The sequence below is a fragment of the Perca fluviatilis genome, chromosome 3 (genome assembly GCF_010015445.1).
Source record: "Perca fluviatilis chromosome 3, GENO_Pfluv_1.0, whole genome shotgun sequence".
NCBI lineage: Eukaryota > Metazoa > Chordata > Actinopteri > Perciformes > Percidae > Perca > Perca fluviatilis.
This window is the reverse complement of record NC_053114.1, coordinates 16,460,934-16,482,124: the sequence shown is the minus strand read 5'-3', so window position 1 is coordinate 16,482,124 and position 21,191 is coordinate 16,460,934. Positions and strand designations below refer to the sequence as shown.

The 21,191-nt window shown below is 39.6% G+C and overlaps 1 protein-coding gene across 3 annotated transcripts in view; it reads left to right on the top strand.

The window, feature by feature from the left end:
- The window catches only part of itga11a (integrin, alpha 11a), a 72,781-nt gene that overhangs the window by 10,519 nt on the left and 41,071 nt on the right, over nucleotides 1–21,191 (top strand). Inside the window, exon 1 of one of the 3 annotated variants that reach the window (XM_039794150.1) lies at nucleotides 12,576–12,792. The exons of the other annotated variants lie outside the window; for them this stretch is intronic. Coding sequence (XP_039650084.1) covers nucleotides 12,720–12,792 — 73 coding nt within the window. The 5' untranslated portion in view covers nucleotides 12,576–12,719. Of the gene's footprint in view, nucleotides 1–12,575; nucleotides 12,793–21,191 lie in introns of those variants that run through there. 3 annotated transcript variants of the gene reach the window in all.

The following is a 21,191-nucleotide window of genomic DNA, read 5'->3' as shown; positions in this document are numbered from 1 at the left end:
CAGTTCGATCTCATCGTCAGTCCAAGCAAATAAATCCCTGGTCATAATTTTCGCCATTGTTGTTCTTTCTCCAAAATATTTTCTGTATTTTCAACTTTTATATCCATGATTTTCAACCTCAGAGTGACGTTAGAAAATCTGCTTCCTGTTTACACCGGCACATGCATTCACAGTGTATGTGAATGGTCATGTGATATGTGTTGCCAGGCGTGTTAATATGGACAGAGATCATTTCTGATACGGAGCCTAAACGTTTTTTGTTTCAAAATGCTGTCTTAAAATGAAAACACAGTAGTATGTCTGTAGCTTTAGGCCATTGCTTCCCCTATTCACACATTTATATTTACATTTCATATTTTACAGGGTTATCTGACTATGGGGACCTTGGCTGACCTAAGGGCAAGGCGCCTGGTGGTGAGAGGCCTCTGGCAACAGACCTACATAATTGCACATTACTTGATTTTTGTGCCCAGAATATCACACCCAACATTTACTCCTGTCCCTTCCAAACTGCTATATTCTATTAGTGTCAACTAATTGAGCTAACTAAAGTAGCTACATGGCTAACAGCAGTAAACCATGCATCTTGGCTGCCAATGTTGTCAAATTCTCCCCAATTTCGGGTCGCATTACTGCTGAAACATGTCCGATTGGGTAGTGTTTGGTTCAGAAGCCTTTATCTGCGATTTTTGACAGTAGAAAGTGCTGCTTCTTTCCACTACATTCGGCAAACTATTAAGTAGCTACATGCTAACGTGACATAGCTAATAGTAGTAATTTTGGCCATTTCTCCCCAAATTCCGGTCACTTTACTGCTGGGACATGTCCGGTTGTGTAATATTTGGTTTAGAAGCCTTTTATTGGTGATTTTTCTTGGTACAAAGTCCTGCTATATAGCTACTCCGTTGCAATAGCTCCAGCTTCAACTAGTGAAACACAGAGCGGAGGCTCCGGAGAATCCAGGAAGCGCGTTGGCCAATCAGAGCAGACTGGGCTTTTTCGGGAGGAGAGATTAAAGAGACCGGTGCTCCTACAGAGTGTCTTATACAGAGGATGAATACAGGTGCAGCAGCCATGGGCCGTTTTTTTTTTTTTTTTTTTACATTAAAGCATGTAAACATGTTCTAGTACAAACACAAAATGCAAGTATAATCCTGAAAATGCTATATAATAGTTGCCCTTTAAACAAAATGTACAGCACAAACTATCACTGGATTAGAACCCATATAGGGCAGACACCTTCTGCTTGCCAAATGAAATAGTTCTTTGAAAAATACAAACATAGTTAGAGAAACTAAATCTGTCTTCTCCTGAGCAAACAAACTGCCAAGCCTGGTACGAAAATAAACAGACTCTCGTTGGAACAGTAGCTGCCAGGGTGTAAAACAGCATAAAATACCATCACACATAGACTTTCCCTTTGGAAACACCACAAGATGTGTTGCATTAACCATTGATGTGTTGTCATAAGGATTGGATTTAAAAAGTCTGTGAGAGGGACTTAACTTGGTGCTTGAGTGGTCAACCTGCAACAGACAATTGCGTATAAGCTTCGTGAAACCTAATAATTACAAGAAGAAAATTGTAGACAGTTTGGTTTTCCATTGAGTTCCAAGAGGAGAAAAAAAGCCTAGTACAGTTTTTCCATCTGTCTCACAATGAATGTAAATGCAAACGCAATGAAACAGGAGTGTGTGTTCTCCCATGATGAAGACATGACAGAGGCAGAAGTTTATGTGAGACCACAGGACGTTATGACCTAAGTCTCTGTACAGTATGTGGACTTTTGAGTTGTGAGTTGCATGATTGGATTTAGGAATGTGGTGAGTGAACGTAATTCATTTTTTTTTTTTTTTTGTCGTGGAAAGTAACACAACTACAAGAATGTGGTTTGTATAACCCCCAATTTCCACCAACTGCGGAACATCTGCGGATCCGCTCCGGAACGGCGGCAGAGTCAATAGATTTCCATTAAAGTCAATGGAAACGGCTGCGTTCCGACTCCGTCCTAGGTCCGGCGATACGCAGAGCTTCTATTTTTGCCGGACGCCGGAGAGCTCCGTAGCAATTCAGCACAATTCAGATTGTGCGGGACAGGAAATCGAGCACCGAAACAAAATAAAATATCCGGTTAATTTTCAAAATAAAATACACCGTGCTCACAGCGAGTTGTTTCCCCTCTACTCCTCTAGATGGAAACAATTTGTTGGTTTTGTGGTTCTACTCTACGTGAATTCGCGAGATCTCGTGGGTCCTCGTGACTTCGGCTGTCAGTCATGGCCGCAGCCATTATGCATCAAATCCGGACCTGGTGGGTATTGACTGACGGCGGAGCACGGGGCCCACATGCAGCGCAGCTGATCCGCAGCCGTTCCGCAGTTGGTGGAAATGAGGAGTAAGAGCTGATTGTGTATTATTTGTCTATTACCGTCTCACAGTCTGCACTATTGTATTTATTGATAGAAAGCAGAATGGGAAAAATCCTTTCTGACAAATAGCACATTACTAAGTCCATAGAAGTAATTTCCATATGTGCAGCAAGGCTTTGTGTTTAAGCTGGGTGTCGAGAGACATGCTTTTGCCCCGAATCTGAATGTGTGAGCTTTGCGGCGTTCCATTGTCGTCCATCTTGTGGCGTGTGGGTTTAGTTTCCACATTAGTCTATTTCCCACTATTGCTACTGGCACAACTCAACCTGCACAATGCCCTGCCAGAGATCTGGAAAAGTTAGAATGACTCACTCGAGCTCAGACAGAAACATTTACTTCTCTCATTCTCTGTATGTGGCTCTTTATATGTTCATTTTTAATATTCAATATATTGAGATGTTCCATAAACATCAAACTAGTAATGAAATTGTGTCTGTTGGGAAATTCATGGAGTGGACCAACCCGGTCTCACGGCAGTTCGTGTAAATGTCAACGTTATTCTTAATCTATTGATAAGTGTTCACAGAGACGTTTTTCTCGTTTTTTAAGTGTAAATATCACGTTATTTTCTCGGGGAAAGGACGCCGGGAGGCGGCCGAAAAGGAAGCTTCATAAGCCGGGAGGAGCCCGCCAGGCGGCCCACTGGGGACGCGCCTCAATAACGGGATGGCGGAGGTTGGGTTTAGGAAAAACATTATGGGGAAAGGGCGCCTTAAACGCCGGGAGACGCGCCACAGTTACACGCGGGACAAAACGCTGCGAAGCTCCATAAGTTGGGAGTCGGCCGTGAGGCGGCCCACTGGGGACGCGCCACAATAACGGGATGGCGGAGGTTGGGTTTAGGAAAAACCTTACGGGAAAAGGGCGCCTTAAACGTCGGGAGACGCGCCACAGTAACACGCGGGACAAAACGCCACACGCAGGGACGCCATCCCCGGGAAACAAAGCGCCACACGCGGGACACGATCCCCGCTCGCCCGGGTGAAAGTCCTGTGTTGTTTGACCCATCCACCACCCCGACCAACCTCCCTACGCGGATTTTCAGCTTTTTATATTACTCCCTACTATTTTTGTGCTGTGGCCACAAAATATGCTTCCCATTGAAATAGATTACTTCACATTTTCCGACAAAAACGTCTCCGTGAACACGTATCAATAGATTAAGAATAACGTTGACATTTACACGAACTGCCGTGAGACCGGGCTGAGTGGACACATGGTAACAAACAAAAAAGAGCTGAACAGTGTACTAAGGAGGCAAGTTGAGTTGACTATTGGCTAAAAACCATTTTTTTCATAGTTCCTGTGATGATTGTTCCCCTTTCAAACTCCTAAATTGATTTGGACCTCCAATGTGGATCCAATAGCAGGAGATGACCCAAGTACAGTACTAGCATGCCAAATCTCAGAAACGCTGAGTAAAGGCCATCTAAGACTGATGAATTTACGTCCCCTGACAAACTATTAAGTGGCTTATAACAGAGTCCTGTAGATACTAATAGGTTTTTGTTATTCAGCTGTAGTGTCAACAGGATAAGTAGGTTGGGTGAATATGGACAGCAGGAAAGTTAAAGGTTCAGCAAGCTGAAGAACCACAGGCAAAACCATATGAAGCTGTTGTGGCTAATATTTATATATTAATAGGCTGACCTTCCTCACGTTAGGCAGACCTCTAGTGGTTCTAGTAATTATTGCGGCAGCAAAGGAGGAAGTCAGGTGACGTAGTATAAAGAGCGCAAAAGTCTCCATATGTCCACTTATGTCCATGTCAAACTTACTCATTTAACCCAAAACCATCATCTTTTTCAAAACGTAATCCAAGTATTTTTGTTGCCTAAACCTAACCAAGTAGTTTAGTTTCACAACGTTAACCACGTGTTCATAACTGTAACCGTTTCATAACGTTAAATAGAACAATCACGTGTTCTGAACTGCCACCGTATCACCATTTAACATGTTAAATAGAAGGAATAGTCATATATGTCGTTTTGGGAGTTATTGGCAACAATGTTGTCTGCCGTTTGGGTATGAGAACATGTTAGAAATTATATTAAAAAGTACCTTTTAAGATGTAGATTATTGGCCACTAAATGCAGGTTAAAAAATTCTCTAACTGAAGGTCATTTACTTGGGGTAAGTCATTTGCCAAATTCTATACAGAACACTACAAAGGCACATTTTATGAGATAGGCCTAATAATTACCCAAATGCGTAGTTCTGATTGCTTGGAGACATTGTCCAAAGCCATGAATTGTGCCTGCCTATCTGTGCCAGGACTGTTTGGCTTGTTTGCGGTAACTTTCTGCTTCAGCTTTCCATGACCATAAAAGGAATAATTAGGCAAAGAAAATGAATTATGGGAGTTGGTTGCCTATTTTTCAGCCAACTCTGCATTTCCGATTTGCAGTTCCCAAAGACGACTTGCACTTAAAGATATGTGGGATGTATTTCCTCTTCAACTTAGATGTGGGTGGACAGTCTTTGAAGCTTAGAACCATAGATCTAAGGTTGAGTTTACATGTATGATTGAGTATTTATTCTAAATGCCATCTTTAGGAAACATACACAGTCCAAATAAAGAACAACTGAAGTTTAGCACACACACAGAAAGATATCCTTGCTATGTTTATTTACTCATCAAAGTATAATCATGCTTATAGGTGGAGTATACACATAACTTTCCTACAACAGAGGAATCTTCCTAAACCACATGCATACTCATACAGTAACAGCAAGAAAGGCTTCAAGATACTCTCTAACCCCCAAAAATAATTTAAAACACACACCGTACCTTCTGTTAAGTAACAGGATTTCTGCGTGGCAGCCTAAAAACCACTGAATTCCTGCCGGCCTGCATCCTGTCACTCAAGTTCTCCTCATCCAAATCCGCTCGCATTGCTTCAACAGTGGTTGACCGTCTCCTCTCATTCCTGAAAGATGATTTAATACATTTGGTGAAACAAAAGACCTGGGTTTAAATCTTGAACCATAATAAATATAATCAAGGATACAATTTGACACTGTATGTTTTTATTTATTTAATATGTTAATTTAAAGTGGCAATCCTTAATATTTCAGTCCTGGTTGATTTAGAATTTGTATTTGTGTGAAAACAGTGGAATATTGCTGAGAGTTTGCAGTCTGGATAATGAAATATTGCACATTTTACTATCTTTATCTTTAGTTTTCTGTACTGTTTGATTTTGCCTTACCTTTGCACTATTTAGCATGTGTTAATGTATTGTACATATTATCTTTTTAATTGTATATTTAACTTATCTTTCTTAATCTTATTTGTATATATTTCTTATCTTTTTTTATATTATACTTGTTGTACGTGTCCTTATTGCACCGTAGGTCAGAGAGAAACATATTTTCAATTGCTGTCTGGCACATATTGCAGGATTGACAATAAAGTTGACTTCACTTGAAATAGAATAATCTCATTCTATTGCTATGGTCTGGAGTCTTGTTGATACATGTTTCAAGTTTTCAGAATAGTTTGCTCCATTTTTTGTGTGTATACATTTAAAAGGAGGAAAACAGAAAAGCATTTTTTCCTGGTGATTTCATGCCAGACACCCAGTTTGTAATACTGCACATATATAAATATTGCAATACTTTTTTATCAGCTCAATCATCTTTTTGTTAGCTCCTTCAGCAACAGATGGTGACTTAACAGACATTGATTTAAATTAAAATCTTGGAGATTACAGCTTTAACATTTGATTTAGTATAAATGAACAAGGTTGATTGACTTTATTACATCATTTAAGTATACATTTGAGTTATTTGTGCAACTTTGTATTTTTCCTTTTTTTATTTTAACATTTCAAAGAGGAAAATGATTGTAAGAGGAACATTATTATTTTTACTTCACCACATCATATCTGAAAAGTGTAGTCTGGTTAGCATACAAAAAAAATACATTGCAAAAACGATTGTATTGTTAGAGATTTATTGCTGTAAAAACATGTTTGTGCTTATGATTTAAGAGCCCTTATTTAAGAAACATTTTAAAAGCAGGACTTAATAGTAATAGAAAATGTTGGCAGGTTTGCTTAAATTACAGATCTGAAATATACATGAAATATATTACATATTGAAATGAGTGAAAAATACTTTTTACATCAGAATGTGGGCGCTCTGGTAGCTCACCTGGTTGAGCGTGCGACCCATGTGCTGGGGCTCAGTCCTTGCCACAGCGGCCCAGGTTTGATTCCAACATGCGGTCCTTTGCTGCATGTCATCCCCTCTCTCTCCAATTTTCCTGTCTTAAGCTGTCCTAGCCAATAAAGGCAAAAAAAAGAATACAGAAATGTTAACCTATGATTTTAACCTGTCAAACCATTTTTACATTTTGGATAATAGATGGAAGTCTTCTTTGGTTCATGTATTCTACAGCACATAATGGTTGACAGAGAGCTTCCCGCAGATGATCTCCCAACACTTTCTCGAGGTTAATGCTTTAAGCAGGGCTACTTGCTGGAACTGTGCAGTAGTCTCTCCCTGCCGTCCTCACAGAAGATGATACTGGGCCAAAAACAAGCTGCTGAAACAGCAACATGTTTCAAAAAGCTCCTTGGAGGGCTTTGTGTGGGTGCTCTATTGCTTTAAAAACCATTCATTGTTTCATCCTGCCCCTGCCTTACTTGGCTGTGATTAGTGGAAAATAACCTCTCCACGGGCCATAAGCTTCAGCATGTACAGTTGAATGTTTGAAGAACAATTTCCGAGAAATATCGTAGGCAGTAACAGAGAACTGGAGATGACTTCTGACGACAGGATATGGGACTATGGGCATAAAGACTGCATATGGACCTTCCAGTGTCAGTCGATGGTGGAGACTTCAAACCCCAGAGTGTTCATCTATTTGAGTCAAAGGGTGAACACTTCCTTGCATTGTTTTGGTGCTTTAGATCCCATGTACTTTTGGGGAATTCCATCCTCGGAGACCGAGAGATATCTGAGAGAGGAGCGGAGAAGTGAGAGAGATATAGTTTTCTTCGTTTACAACAAAACTGAAAAGTATTTGTGCCCGCTTGGCTTTAAAAACAAAGGTCTACTGTATAGCATTTATTATTGGCAGGTTTAGCGTCAGGGAAAGTACTGTCTTTAGCTCTAAGGGGTGTTCATATACATTGCTATTTGTATCTGTGCAGAGAACAATATTTTTGGACTGAAGTTGCTTTTGTTTTGTTTTGCAATGTTATTGCACTTGTATTGTTGGAATTGTTGAGCTATTAATGCAAATTTAGATGCACCAAGGGGCTGTCAAAATTATTTATTTTTTTTGCGACTCCAGTCTCCTTCTCCCACTGACAGTGATGTAACAACCTACATGACAATTTTAGTTAGCATTAAAGCATTGGGGAGAATTGTGTATTTGTTTTACCTCCCCCCCTAGTGGTCACAAATCAAGCAATGCATCTTTAAAGAGCAGCTTGAAAAATGTAAACAGCTTCCGTTTCACTGAAGAATTCCGTGGCCTGAGCTAATGCTTAAGTAATAATGTTTCAGAAAGAAGCAATGCAGAAGAAGTTGAATAAAAACTCCAAAGACCAGCCTTGGGGGGCCTCAAACGTGACAACATTATGATGGGTTATAGATGCTGGGTCTTAATATGAGGCACGCACCCAGCCTGAACTCTTATGGGGGTTGGCTACTTGATTCTTTACGTCTGATCCCAGAGGACTTGTCCTGTGTCTGGCTAAAGCTCCCGTTCTAGCCTGAGGAGACAGTCCATATATATTGCACACAAACAGATAATCCTGGGGTGATTAAAGTAATTGCTTGCAGTTGTGGTATGGTGTTGGCGAGGACCTTGAGAAGGTGAGGTAAATGCAGCTCCTGTGCAGTATTGATTTCAGGCCACACTTGACAGTGGGAGTCTGTACGGCTTATATGGGCTGGAAGAGGGAAAAAGAATTTCAAAACCCAATTTTTTACTCCCCGTTTAGATCACCTCCAGTCCCCCTACCCCCAGTCCCCCCTTACCGACCGAGCTAAATATCTGCATGGCAATTTAGGTTAGCAGAAAAGCATTGGGGAGAATTCCCCACCACCCCCCTCTGGTCTTGAAACACTGACAAATACATGTAGAGCCCAACTCCTTAACTGCACTGGCACACTGCCTTCATTCATTCAGAGCACCAGATCTTAATTGTAGGGTCCCTTCTGATCTATCGTGTGTCTTACAAGCTGACAGTGGGAGATTCTTGAGCTATGAGTTTGTACCCACAATACTGGATGAAACAATCCTTGTTATGAAACTTTTCATGTTCATGAAGAACTTTATGACTGCTAAACCCATATAACTTCTCATTTTCCCCTCCAATTTGGGAACATTTTATTTTGATAGAGTTTGATGGGCAGGAATGCTGCCTTTTAAAACATTTCTTTGTTGCATTGTCTTGTTAGTCTGCCTGAGGAAATCACTGTATGCTCGTGATGTAACCTGGAAAACCCTGTAGAATTTCTTTTGCCTTAAAACAATATAATGTCAGCAGGAAGCACACCATAATATCATGTTGATGCTTTTTAGACAGATGAAAAGTCCTAACATCAAATGCAGACATTTGTAATATATCCAGCCTTGGAGTATCACTTACTTTCACACACCTGGTGCAGTTACTCATTTCAAGAACCCTGCCCATTGGAATTTACATCTGCAGTGCTATGTGCACATTGACAGGCACAAGGCTTTATTTTCTGACTTGAAAGAAACAAGTGGGCCTGCAGTCGGCTGAGGAGAAGTAGTAAAGTAAGGGGAAAAAAACCAATGAGCTTTTAAGCACCCTTGATGAAAGCAAGTCTCTTTTTTTGTTTCTTAAGGCTTGGTTATCCTAAGTTGTTTAGCACAAACACTGCCTTGATTTATGTGATCTGAGGTTGCTTCTGTGTTGAAAAAAGAAGGGCTGATTGCAAACCAAGAGCAAGTGTCTGAAGATGTATATTTATCAGTTTGAAAGATTTTCAGATAGACAGCTGCTCAGAGGATAGATGTCAGATCTGGATGTGTGACATGGATTACCTCTATTAGAGAGGCACTTCAGAGTCTCATATGGGCTGTTTGACCGCCTCTCTGCCCAGGATACTTTGTGTGGTACTCAAGGAAAGATGTACACTACACCTATTTGTTAAAGGCTACTTATTCTTATCTATCATCTTAATTCACTACTTCCTGTAAGCATCACCTCAGGGCTCCTACACTATATTTTACTATCAACCTAAACCTGTAGTATCCTTTCATTCTGTCATTTTAAAATCTAAGACGCAGCTTCTTCCTAGTTCACTTTATCCAGTACCAAGTAGAACAAGCTGTGAACACAACACTTAACATATTAGCAGCTTTTAAGTTTACTTAACAAAGAGTTTTGGTCTTTGCTAATTTTAGAGGGAAATATTGGACCCTTTAACTGCTAAATGCTCCATTATCTATCTAGTCGCTAACTTTGTCCTTCCATAGCATATTAGGGTATGAGATAACATGATGATAACATGCCTGCTGCAGCTGACAATGACGCTACCGAGAGAGGTGAAGGTGTATCAAAACATTAAAGTTGCATTCCGTAAAAGGGAACTGCAGAGTTGAGCAACACCTTTCACATTACACAGTCATTTGACCCATTGGTAATATAAAAAAGATTGCTTTTTAGCAGTTTTATGTGTATTTTATTCATATAGCACCTTAAGGTAATTACACTGTCTGACATGCCTGACAGAACGAAAGAAAACATGAATGAATATAGCATTATTCACAGAGGACTATTTAATCTTAAAGGTCCCATGGCATGAAAACTTCACTTTATGAGGTTTTTTTTAACATTAATATGAGTTCCCCTAGCCTGCCTATGGTCCCCCAGTGTAGTGCTGGGCGGTATGACCAAAAATTTGTATCACAGTATTTTTTAAGATTCTGGTGGTTTCCCAGTATATCACGGTATTTTCTTTCTTTAGCTTGACTGGCTCTTTATATAGGTTTATAATGGCTTATTTTACTGTCAGTATTCAGTACTGTCAGAATATAAAAATGCATGAAACAGTTACAGAATCTAAGTAGTAAAATAAACTTAATTAAATAAATACACATACTAACAACTTTAACATGCTTCCTTTTCAAAACAAAATAGTTGTAAGATTGCTGTTTAAACACTACCTTGACCACTGGTAACATTAGGTTGTTGTAGAAAAGTGGGCGTAGCTCCGCTGTCAGCTTGCTTCAGTGTTGTTTGAATAACGTTAGTGGTTTGGCGGAAGTATTTCGGCGAGGCAAGACAAATGAAAGTTCAGATGGGCCAATGTGGAATCTTCCCTTTATGATGTCATAAGGGGATTTTTTTTTTTTTTTCCCCGATTTTCCCCCCTGATAAAGAGAGACATCATAGCTTATAAACAGCTTGGCAAGCGTAGCATATTGGTCAAAACCCACACCCCCACCCGCCACCTTGCCCCCCCTCTCTCCTCCTCAATAGCATTTAAAGCTACGGACACAGAAATGGCACATACTAAGGAAAGCTCATTGTGGGACTGGCTCGTAGTAGCTGTAATTCTGCACCAAGGCTGAATTTTGGGAAAGAGACTTCAGATACAGTATTAGGGGCCCACTAAGGCCTATAAAAGCATCCAAAAAGTAACATGTCATAGGACCTTTAATCCTGTGTGAATCTGCCATGTTCGTAATGTCAAGTAAAAATTGTACTGCAAATTACCTACCATATTTTGCAAAACACAGAGGTCATTTACTAATATTAGTCCCGTGCGAATCAGTATCTTGATTTGGGGTCATACTGGCTGTGGTGGCAGTTAGAAATTAATATTTTGACAGAGCCTTGACATACTGCCAGACTTCGCTTATCCCGTGCAAATGCGCCACACCAATCAGACGTGGCAGGGTGATTTCTAACCGTGAAAATACACCGGGTGCGTACGCAACACTACAGGACGCTAACGTGACGGTTACGCAGCGTTAACGCGCCCGGTGTGTTTTTTAGCATTTGTGGTGCATAGCTTGAGTCTGATGGTCTGTAATCTGAAAAAATACTGATCTACTGTATGTTCCTTCAGATTCACTTGAAATATCTTTGGAAATGTTTTTTGGTTCATGATTTAATTTCATTCTCTATCAAGAAACACTGCTGTCTTCCAAGCTGTGAAGTAAATATCACACTTTTCTGTTAAGTGACTTGTACATGTACGTATAACTATAATGTACAAATTAGCTCTGATTGACACATTTTTATTTGAAACTTGTAGTGAAAAGATTGACACTTTTAATTCATTCACATCTTAACAGCTCAAAACCCAATTCCTTTAAATGTATGTCATCATAAATATCCAGTGGTGGAAAGAGTACTCAGATATTTTTATTAAGTAAAAGTAGAAATACAGTGGTCCAAAAATACTGCATTACAAGTCCTGAAGTCGTGAATTCAAAATGATACTTAAGTAAAAAAAAAACTGAAATATTATCAGCAATGTACTAAAAGTATCAAAAGTAAAAGTACTAAACATACAGAATGTCTACTTTCACAGTGTTATAGTGTCATTTAGCTGAGGCTTTAATCCAAAGCGATTTACAATTGCTATATATGTCAGAGGTCGCACACCTCTGGAGCAACTAGGGTTAAGTGTCTTTCTCAGGGACACATTGGTTGATGTATCGCCCAGATCTCCCACACCAAAGGCATGTGTCATATCCACTGCGCCATCACCATATTATAAAGTATAATATTATTCTGTGTTTATCACTAACGAATACTTGTAAGAGCATTTTATTGTTGTAGTAAGCATATTGTTTTTATAAAAAGTAACCAAGTGTCAGATTAACGTAGTGGAGTAAAAAGTAAAATATTTACCCTCTGAAATGTAGGGAAGACGCAAGTAGCATGTAAAGTACAAGTACGTCAAAGTTTTAGTGCAGTACAGTTCTTGAATAAATGTACATTGTTTCATTCCACCACTTTAATGATCCATTTGAGAGTATTCACCCAGTCAAAGTCAGTTGAATGAATGTGTGAGAGGCTGAGTATTCCTGCCTGCTATGTCAGAATGGACCTCCTCCTTCTTCTCCTTCTACAGTCCCCTCCTACTTTCCCAAGATATAGGCAGCGCTTTAACTTAGACTTAGAGTCAATCAGAGTGAGATCTTTAACTGTGCCCGCCACTGGTTCTCTTTTGCTCAGCCCACCACATACACTCTCACAGCAGTCATCACTCACACACACCCTCACCCACACACACACAAACACACACACACACACACACACACACACACAGACACACACATGCATGCACGCTTGCACCGGCAAACATATGGAGTACTACTGCTTCCTCCTGCTCTGGATCTGCAGCCAGCAGTTAGGTGAGTGAAAGGTGTTTATGTATGTATGTTAGTGTGTGTGTGTGTGTGTGTGTGTGTGTTGTATGTATCCTTACATGCTTGAGTTGTGCTGATGTATGAATCAGACCTTCTGTCTTTGCAGTATAATAATGGTTCTCTAATTGTTAGTTACAGTATACTTTGACCTGTTCCAACAGCAACTGGAAACTTTGAGACTGCTGCTTTTAAAGGTTTTTTATGTCAACGTATTGACAACAGTACTATCTGAATATCTTGAGTGAGTGAATGACTCTGTATCAATGACATCATAACCTGACATCTTGACCCAGTATCATGGTAAGAGACGGGAAGGGCAGAGCTCAGAGGCTTTACTGAATGATATGTTGTGCCCCTCAGGTCTACAGAGGTGCTGCATGTTTCATTGGAAGCAGGCATGATTTCTCAAATGAAAGTTGATGCTATCTTCTCACAGTCAAGTTTCCAGTGACTGGAGAGTTGTTGGTGCTCAGCCAGAACTGTGGTCAATTACTGGTGAAATCACTATACCAGTAACATATCTCAACAGGAGGAAAGAAAGAGAGAGAGAGAGACAGAGAGTGAATAAAAGTCACCAAATGAATAGGATTTATGTTTTTCAAAACTAATAAAACCCACTGCGCCCTTCAAATATACTGTGTAGACCTTTAAGCAACAGATGCAGCGCTACAGTAGAGATCTCTTCATAGTTAAGTTTGGAGCTCAGCATAGTGTAGAGTGTTACCACATTGTTAACATACTGTGTTGGCAAAAGTTTCCATACAATACTGTGCATGCTGAACAGTTTTTCTCAACAATGAAGCTGAAATTATTTACAAATTTTCTGGGATGCTGCGTCACCCCAAGGTTAATATTCAGGTCTACAAGATTGGAATTTTTTGGAAAAAAATAAATGAATCTTCGATTTAGACATTTGGTAACTAACACAAAACTAGGAAATGCAGCAGAGGAAATCGCTGTTGTAAATATTTGGTTTTATTTTGGAATTTGTTGTAAACAAGTTTTGGACTGATGCCACAGTGAGGGAGACACTGACCTTGTAGCTGGAGTCTGCGGAGAAATACTCAATGCTGGCTGTGGTGGGATATGTTTTGGCAGGCACATAAGAAGGAGGCTGCATTTTAGTCTGCCGTTTGTGGAATCCTGGGACTTTTGGACCAATGATCTCATCCGTGCATAGGAATTGTTGAGTCTTTGTAAATTATAGAGTGAGGTCTAGACCAACTCTATCTGTAAAGTGTCCTGAGATATCTCCTGTTATGATTTGACACTATAAATAAAATTGAATTGAATAAAATCCGGGTAACTTTGAGTCAGGCCATCTCATAGACGTAGATGACACATCTAAACAGCAGGTGCCATTTGCCTCAGAAAACTACAGTTTGACATGAAGATACTCTTTTCTTCTTCTTTTCTTCCATACATTCACCAGATTTGTCCTCATAAAGCACATGTCATCAAACACTATTCCAGCAGGATATGTCAACTCAACAAGTTTATTTCTTATGTAAACTTAGAATTTCCTCCTTTTATTAGATGTTCACTGTCGTGAAGAGTGCAATGCTAATTAATTACTGACATACTCATATAAATGATCTAACTGGAGGCCCTTTAAAATAAAAAATGTATGTTCCATTAAAGCAGAATCACACTGTGCCAGATTCTGACTGGATTAAGTAAACAATAATACTGCATGAGTTGTCCTGATAATAAATGACATAGATGCCAAGTCCATTATTTTCTTCATGGGTAAATCTCAAAGTGCATGCTAGCAATTATGTCATGGCCATTTCCCAAAGGAAATTCAGGAGGCTGTTTTTGCATCATCATCCACTTATAACCGTTGTTGTATTCAGAATCACCCATGCTTAGCTGTTTCACCAGCATGAAGCTTTATATATTTTGCCACTGCCTTATTTCATGAGCAACGGAGGAGTTGTTCTCCTTAATGTTGTCCTCCATAACACTCAGCCAAATCACTGTTAAATAATGAATCTGTTTTATGATGTGATAATGCTGTGGTTAAGGTTTGGTAGTGTTTAGGCACAAAAACAACTTGGTCGAGTCCGAAGTTTTTTCAACACCTACAACCACCTGGACCTCTTCCCTTATGCAGACTTTGTGACTCAATAGTAATGTCACTCAGCTTCCTTCTTTGCTATCAACGGACAAGACTAATAATTCTTACGACCGCTTAAGGGCTTTGCTGCTTGAACGTAAATCAATGTAGTTTTGGGGCATTTGCTGAAACAATTGATGCTGTTGTTTGTCTTGGGGGGACTTGTCTCTTTAATAAAGAAGACTGTTTACTGTTGCTGCTAAGTATGTGGTTAATGAGAGCGCTGAGACTGAACAAAAATTTGCAAACGCAACCCCTGACTAAAACGGCTCATAATTCATTGGAGTTGGATGATAATTATTTAATTTGGTTTTCGCAACCCTGTTTACATTACACATTGATTTATGTAAAAAATGTTGATTAGTGTGGTAAACACTTGACCCAACCTTGCGTGAAGTTTCCTGTTGCATGGACACTTTTCGTATAAAATTGGTAAATTCCTAGTCTGGCTATCACCAGACCAAGATCAATCTTTTAAGATTAAACATTAGTCTGGGGAGTCTGCTCTGTATTTTCTACTGCACAAGAGGCGTGATCAACGGGATAGTCCTTCAACCAATCAGACCAACGATCTGTTTGACGTAGCTGTGACAGCGGCATCAACGGGTTGCTGCCATGGAGTGCTGCTGCATGGTGGCCGGCTTGTTGAATGTAAACAAAAAGTTGCTTGGACGCTTCTCTATAGTCATCGTGTTAAACCTGCCAGCCAATAGCGCACCAGGTGGATAAGCCAGTTTGTGATTGGTTCCCACAAATTTGTACCGGAAGCAGGATAGAAAAACGTACAGGTTTCCAGCCTGAGCTGCAGGGCGAAATCAAATCGCCGGCAGATCGGGCTGGGTTTACCCAGTCTAGTAATTTCCATTACCATTTTATAAAATCAATTACATGTAATTGGCAGTCCCAGGTATTTACTGTACCTTTGCCAACAAATCTGGGTGGAGGTTATGTTTAATACTATTACTTTTTTGTACAATATCTTGATTGATTACAGATAATTATACTTTGGTGGTGTAATTTGGTCAGACATTCCTTCATGCTGTGTCGACTGCCTTTTGGATCTGTGTCCAGATCCTATTATTAAAAGTGGGTCTTGTGAGTTGGCATTTACTGAGCCTCGATATGTTAGTAACAACAGATGTCCTGGGGGTAGTTAACATTAAAATGTCTCATCAAAATGAATTATTATGGATTGCAAAATGAATTATTAAAGCATTAAAGGTTGAATTGCTGTCAGATCGTATCGTAAAATACCTGCATATGAATCAATAGTTGTAGTAGTTTTACAACATTAACAGGCTGTTGAAGTTTGAGTATTACAGTTAGTTAACGTTACACTTGCCAAAAGCAATTAATACTCTACCTATAAATAAATCCATGTCATGTTATTTCTGTAATAACAAACTTACCGCTTGCTAACTCTATGCATATGTCTTGACTGTCATGTAGTTGTGTGTAATAGCTGGTGATACTTGTTTTGTACTGCGATACCCTAGAGACTTGGTTTGAATCCTCTGGAGGGCCTTTTGTTGGCTCAGAGGGTTAATAGCTTGTTAATCAGTGCCCTGTTGGCTGATGCGGATCTGGTTTTAGATACCCGTGCTTCCCAGAGTATTTACATTGGCGTGGGGTAAATGTAATATAAGGTGCCAAAATCTTTCAAAGTATATTGTCAAGTGTGAAGTATCTTTCCAGAGAAAACCATTGTAACGTAAACCCAGAATTGATCAATGGAACAATGGTACTGTTGCTTTTGAGATGTATTTTATGTGAAGACTCTGTTCTTATATTTTCAGTCAGATGCAGTCGTAATGCAGTGTCTAAACACTCACACATCATTGTGATCTACTGTATGTTTTTATCAATCCTAAACCACATTACACTGTATCAACTAATAAACAAACTGAATGCCTGTCTGATAGGAGGATGTCTACAAGCCAGCAGTTTGCACAATGCAACTCGCACAGCTGCTCTATGTCAGTGGGTCTGTGCGGTGGAGCTCCTGCAGCTTGGTGTTGGGCCAAAGGCAGCAGCGGACTAATGTGGGTCGCACCGGCAGCCACCGGCCTGAGGTTTATTTATCTGGGCATGGAAGCCGGTACACAGGAAACCCAGCAAGACTCTGACCTTACGTTAAAAGCTGCTGATATTACTGGGAATATGAAATTGCTCTTTAGTAGCTCGAAATGGAAACTGGATCACCTCCATTCTCATGCTTTCACCCTGACACTTTCCCTGTCTTAGACTTCAGTTTTTCTGTGATTGCGTCTTTGGGAATTTATTTTAAATTCATTTACCAGAACTTTTAACATTGATGTGCTCCAGTTGAACAATGATGGAGAGACTTTAAAATGGTACAGCCCACTGCCCTTCACTTGTAAAATGATTTATGCTGCACCACACTGTCAAGAGTTACCAACTGATCTTTATTTATTTTTCATACACCTATCTGTTCACAACAATCTATTTTCAGTCACCCCTTTTTTGTTTCTGGATAAACAGAAACCGGAGGATGTTTGGGGGAAGGATCAAACACCAGCTGAACATGTGAACCATTCATACAACAGGAAATAAGTAATGTGGAGAATGTGTCAATATTTACATGAAGAGTCTGCATGACCGAGATGGCCATTTATTTTAATGGAGGTTTTCATGAAATGGAACAAATGGTCTATAGTTGTGCCAATCAGGGTGATATATACTCCTGGTCACTTGACAGCCTTGAAAAATGAATGACTCATTCACTCTGTGGCAGGTCACTCTACTCCCATAATGTCCTGCTGTGGTAAAATTGGGGTTGTGATGTTTTTGACACTGCCTGCAGTCCCCAAAACCCTCAATTTCAGTCTCAGGTTTACTGATACTTGCTGAGAAAAAGTAGGAGTAGATATTTGGTTTGCTATTTGTTTGGACAACTGATTAACACTCCAAACTATTCAGTATCTAAGGAATGCAGACAACTTCACATTTCTGTTGGGGGACCATTTTTCTTTAAGGAATACAGCTGCTCAACATGTAACCTCTCCTTTGCTTTAAAGTGCAAACAACTGCTCACCCAAACAAATGCATCTTTTTCTGCTGTATAACAAACAAAAAGCTGAGCTTTGTTGCAGATGTACTTTGTACTACTACAGTACTGTGTTTTAGAACATGGGCACTTTTAATCTGGACTAAAAAGCGTTATATAGAAATACTGATGGGAGTTTGACCAGCTGATGCACAAAAACATTTAACACATTTAACTACTGTTGAAATGTCATGATACGACCCCATTACTTACTTAAGATAGTAAAGCATGCTTTCACCCTTTACATTTCAAATGTAATTCCTTGTTCTGAAGTAATGACAATGATTGTCCTTCAGCTGGAGGTGGAGCACCAGATGCTTAAGTGCTGGGGATGTTCATCCCAAGGGGGTAAGCAAGTATCCGAAAAGCGTACCTCCTATGGTGAAGTTCATAGGCTAACAAGTCATCACCTTCTGCCAGCATTCCATTGACTACCATTCATTTTGGCGTCACTTTGAGAGTGAATTTACATCTGAAGCATATCTACATCGTCAAGCCCAATTTGAGGCTGCGCAACGCTCAGCCATCACCAGAAAAGTGCTTCCATTTCTTTAACTGTCTATGGTTCATCCTCCTCACAGAACATGCTTTTATAGTGGCAATGAACCCACAATTAGTGTGCAAATCTTAGATAACAAAAAAGCTCCACCATTAGCCAAGTTATTTATGTTCTATTATCAACTCATAAACGTGTGTTCAGACAGAACACAAAATGAATTACAGAATTGGACGCGACTTCACCACATTAATGCAAATCTGTCTGCGAGAGTTAAAAATTATTCAACTTGAGTGAAAAATGCGCGCATATGCCAGAGCTTTATGAATCAGCGTTATAAATGCACAGGAGGAAAAAGGAAAGACCGGATGGAAATAACAGAAAGAATCAGAGTTTCTGGTGAGTTCTGTCAGAGGTCGGGTTTAACAAAAACACACATGGCCCAGACTAGTTCTTTTTATGCTAGAAAATAAGTAGTCCGTACGACGTGTTGTCTGACCACGTCGGAAGCTAAAAGTATTTTCCGAAGGGCCACACAAAGAGGAGGAAGATGAAATAATCGTTTAAATACAGGGATAGCATTGCACAGTCACCTTAAAGGGATTCATATTGTTTTACTCGGTTGATAATATAAAAGTGATAGAAATAGTTCTTACTTTGCACAGATGGCCAATAACTACATAAAGTAAAATCACCTCCCCCCCCAAAATTTGACGTTTCAAATAGTTTCCGAAGCCATTGTACCATCTGACTAGCAGTACTTATGAAGTATACTGGCACCGTAAAGGGCCTCCAAAGCTAAATCTTTCTTGGGGTTGGCTTTGGAGTAAAACCACAAACTGCTACACAACAAGCTTTTGCATTTGACACAGCTCTAAACCAACACAATGTGTGTATGTATGTATATAGAAGTTTTGCACAATTTCATCTATCAAAATGTTGTTTCTGTTTTTTTCGAAAGCCAAAGTTTTTTTTCCAACTAACTGATGGCTAGATAATAGATATTGTTTTTCATGGATAGCCAAGAAAAGCAAGACGCTCCTGTGAGGTGTTTAAAAGACTCAGCTGTAGTTTTTATAATGGCAGACTGGTACACATTGTTACGTATGGGAGGTTTTGTGACATACAGTCCTTGACATCAATTAGACAGTTATGTAATGTGGGCAACTTGGGTTTCTCTGTTTATCTTGGCAATGCAGATGAGTATCATTGCGATAAAAGTGAAAACAGATGCTAAACTCACTAGGACTGCAACTAACGGTTATTTTCATTATCCTTTTAATCTGTTGATTATTTGCTCGATTACCCTAATCAATAAGTTGTTTGGTCTATAAAAAGACAGAAAATGTCTTGTCTTGTTTTGACCACAACTCAAAGATATTCAGTTTACTGTCATAGAGAATTAAAGAAACTAGACAATATTCACATTTCACATCATTAAAAGAGAACCCTGGGTTCAACTGTCTTGAATTTGACCTCAGCTGTCATTTGTTATGGGTTAATTTGAATTTTACATGTTTTCCAACTGTTGAGCATTCCTTCACCTTGTTGTTTACATTTAACTGAATTTTCCCCTTGCAGGAAAAAAAAAAGGCTCATTTAACTTGACGTGACCCCAGAGCCTCACAGATGGGGAGTCAGCTGAGAGTGAGGTTATTTAGCGTGAGGGCGAGGGATTGAATAAGCCCAACAGTGTGTGGACAAAAGCCACAGAGAAGTAATAAGCGGGGGAGTTTGTAGTTGTTTAAAGCAGAGGCCTTTGTGCTTTCAGCTCAGTTGGGCATCCTACACTGTGAGAAAACCCTTTATTTTTGAAGCAATAATCTTCAACTTCTACAGAACAAATCTCTCTGTCCCATTAAGCATAACGTCTGCTTAACTTTCCCCCCTACTTTCTTTTCCGTAACACTTTACTTGAAGGTATCTACATAAGAGTGACATGACACATGGACCCTAACCCTAACCATAACTTGTCATGACAAAAACCAAATGATGTTATGTCATAAACGTTTTTGACTTGTTTATACATTCATGACAGTGTCATGTCACTCTTATGTAGATACCTTCAAGTAAAGTGTAACCTTCTTTTCTTAATGCATTTTTTTGGGGCGCTGAAATGGTGTAGTAGTTCCCAATCTAACGTAGTATATTTTGTGATTTAGAGTATCATTAAGCCCTACTGTAAAGATGCACATGATCTGTGAGTGTAGAGTAGGTGAAACATCAATAGAGCAACACCGATCAGCACAGACTCACCATAAGTTTGGGATCTGGTGAGACCGAGATCAGCAGGAGATTAAGTAGAAGACGGAGATGGATCAAGAGGAAGTCAGGGTGGTAGACGATTACGTTTTTCCCCTTCTTCTCTGCCAAAAGGAAAATCTCATCACATTCAAGTCCTCACACAGAGACAGAGTCCTCCTCTTTTGATGGAAATTGAAAAGCCAAATAATGCTATCACCATTAATTAGCCATAATGGCACACTAACTTGGTGGCATGCAGAATCTGATGAAGGAAAAAAAAAAAAACTTCTGCAATTGGTATTTTAATTGAAAACAGACATTCACTGCTCTTTTCTCCCACCTGGTAAGCTGTCAAAAGGTGTAAGAGAAATTTAGACACACAATCAGAAAAACAGATTTGCTTTGATCAGCTCCCACAGCAGCTTTTACTTTTTACCCTCCTACTACTTGTCAGGTTA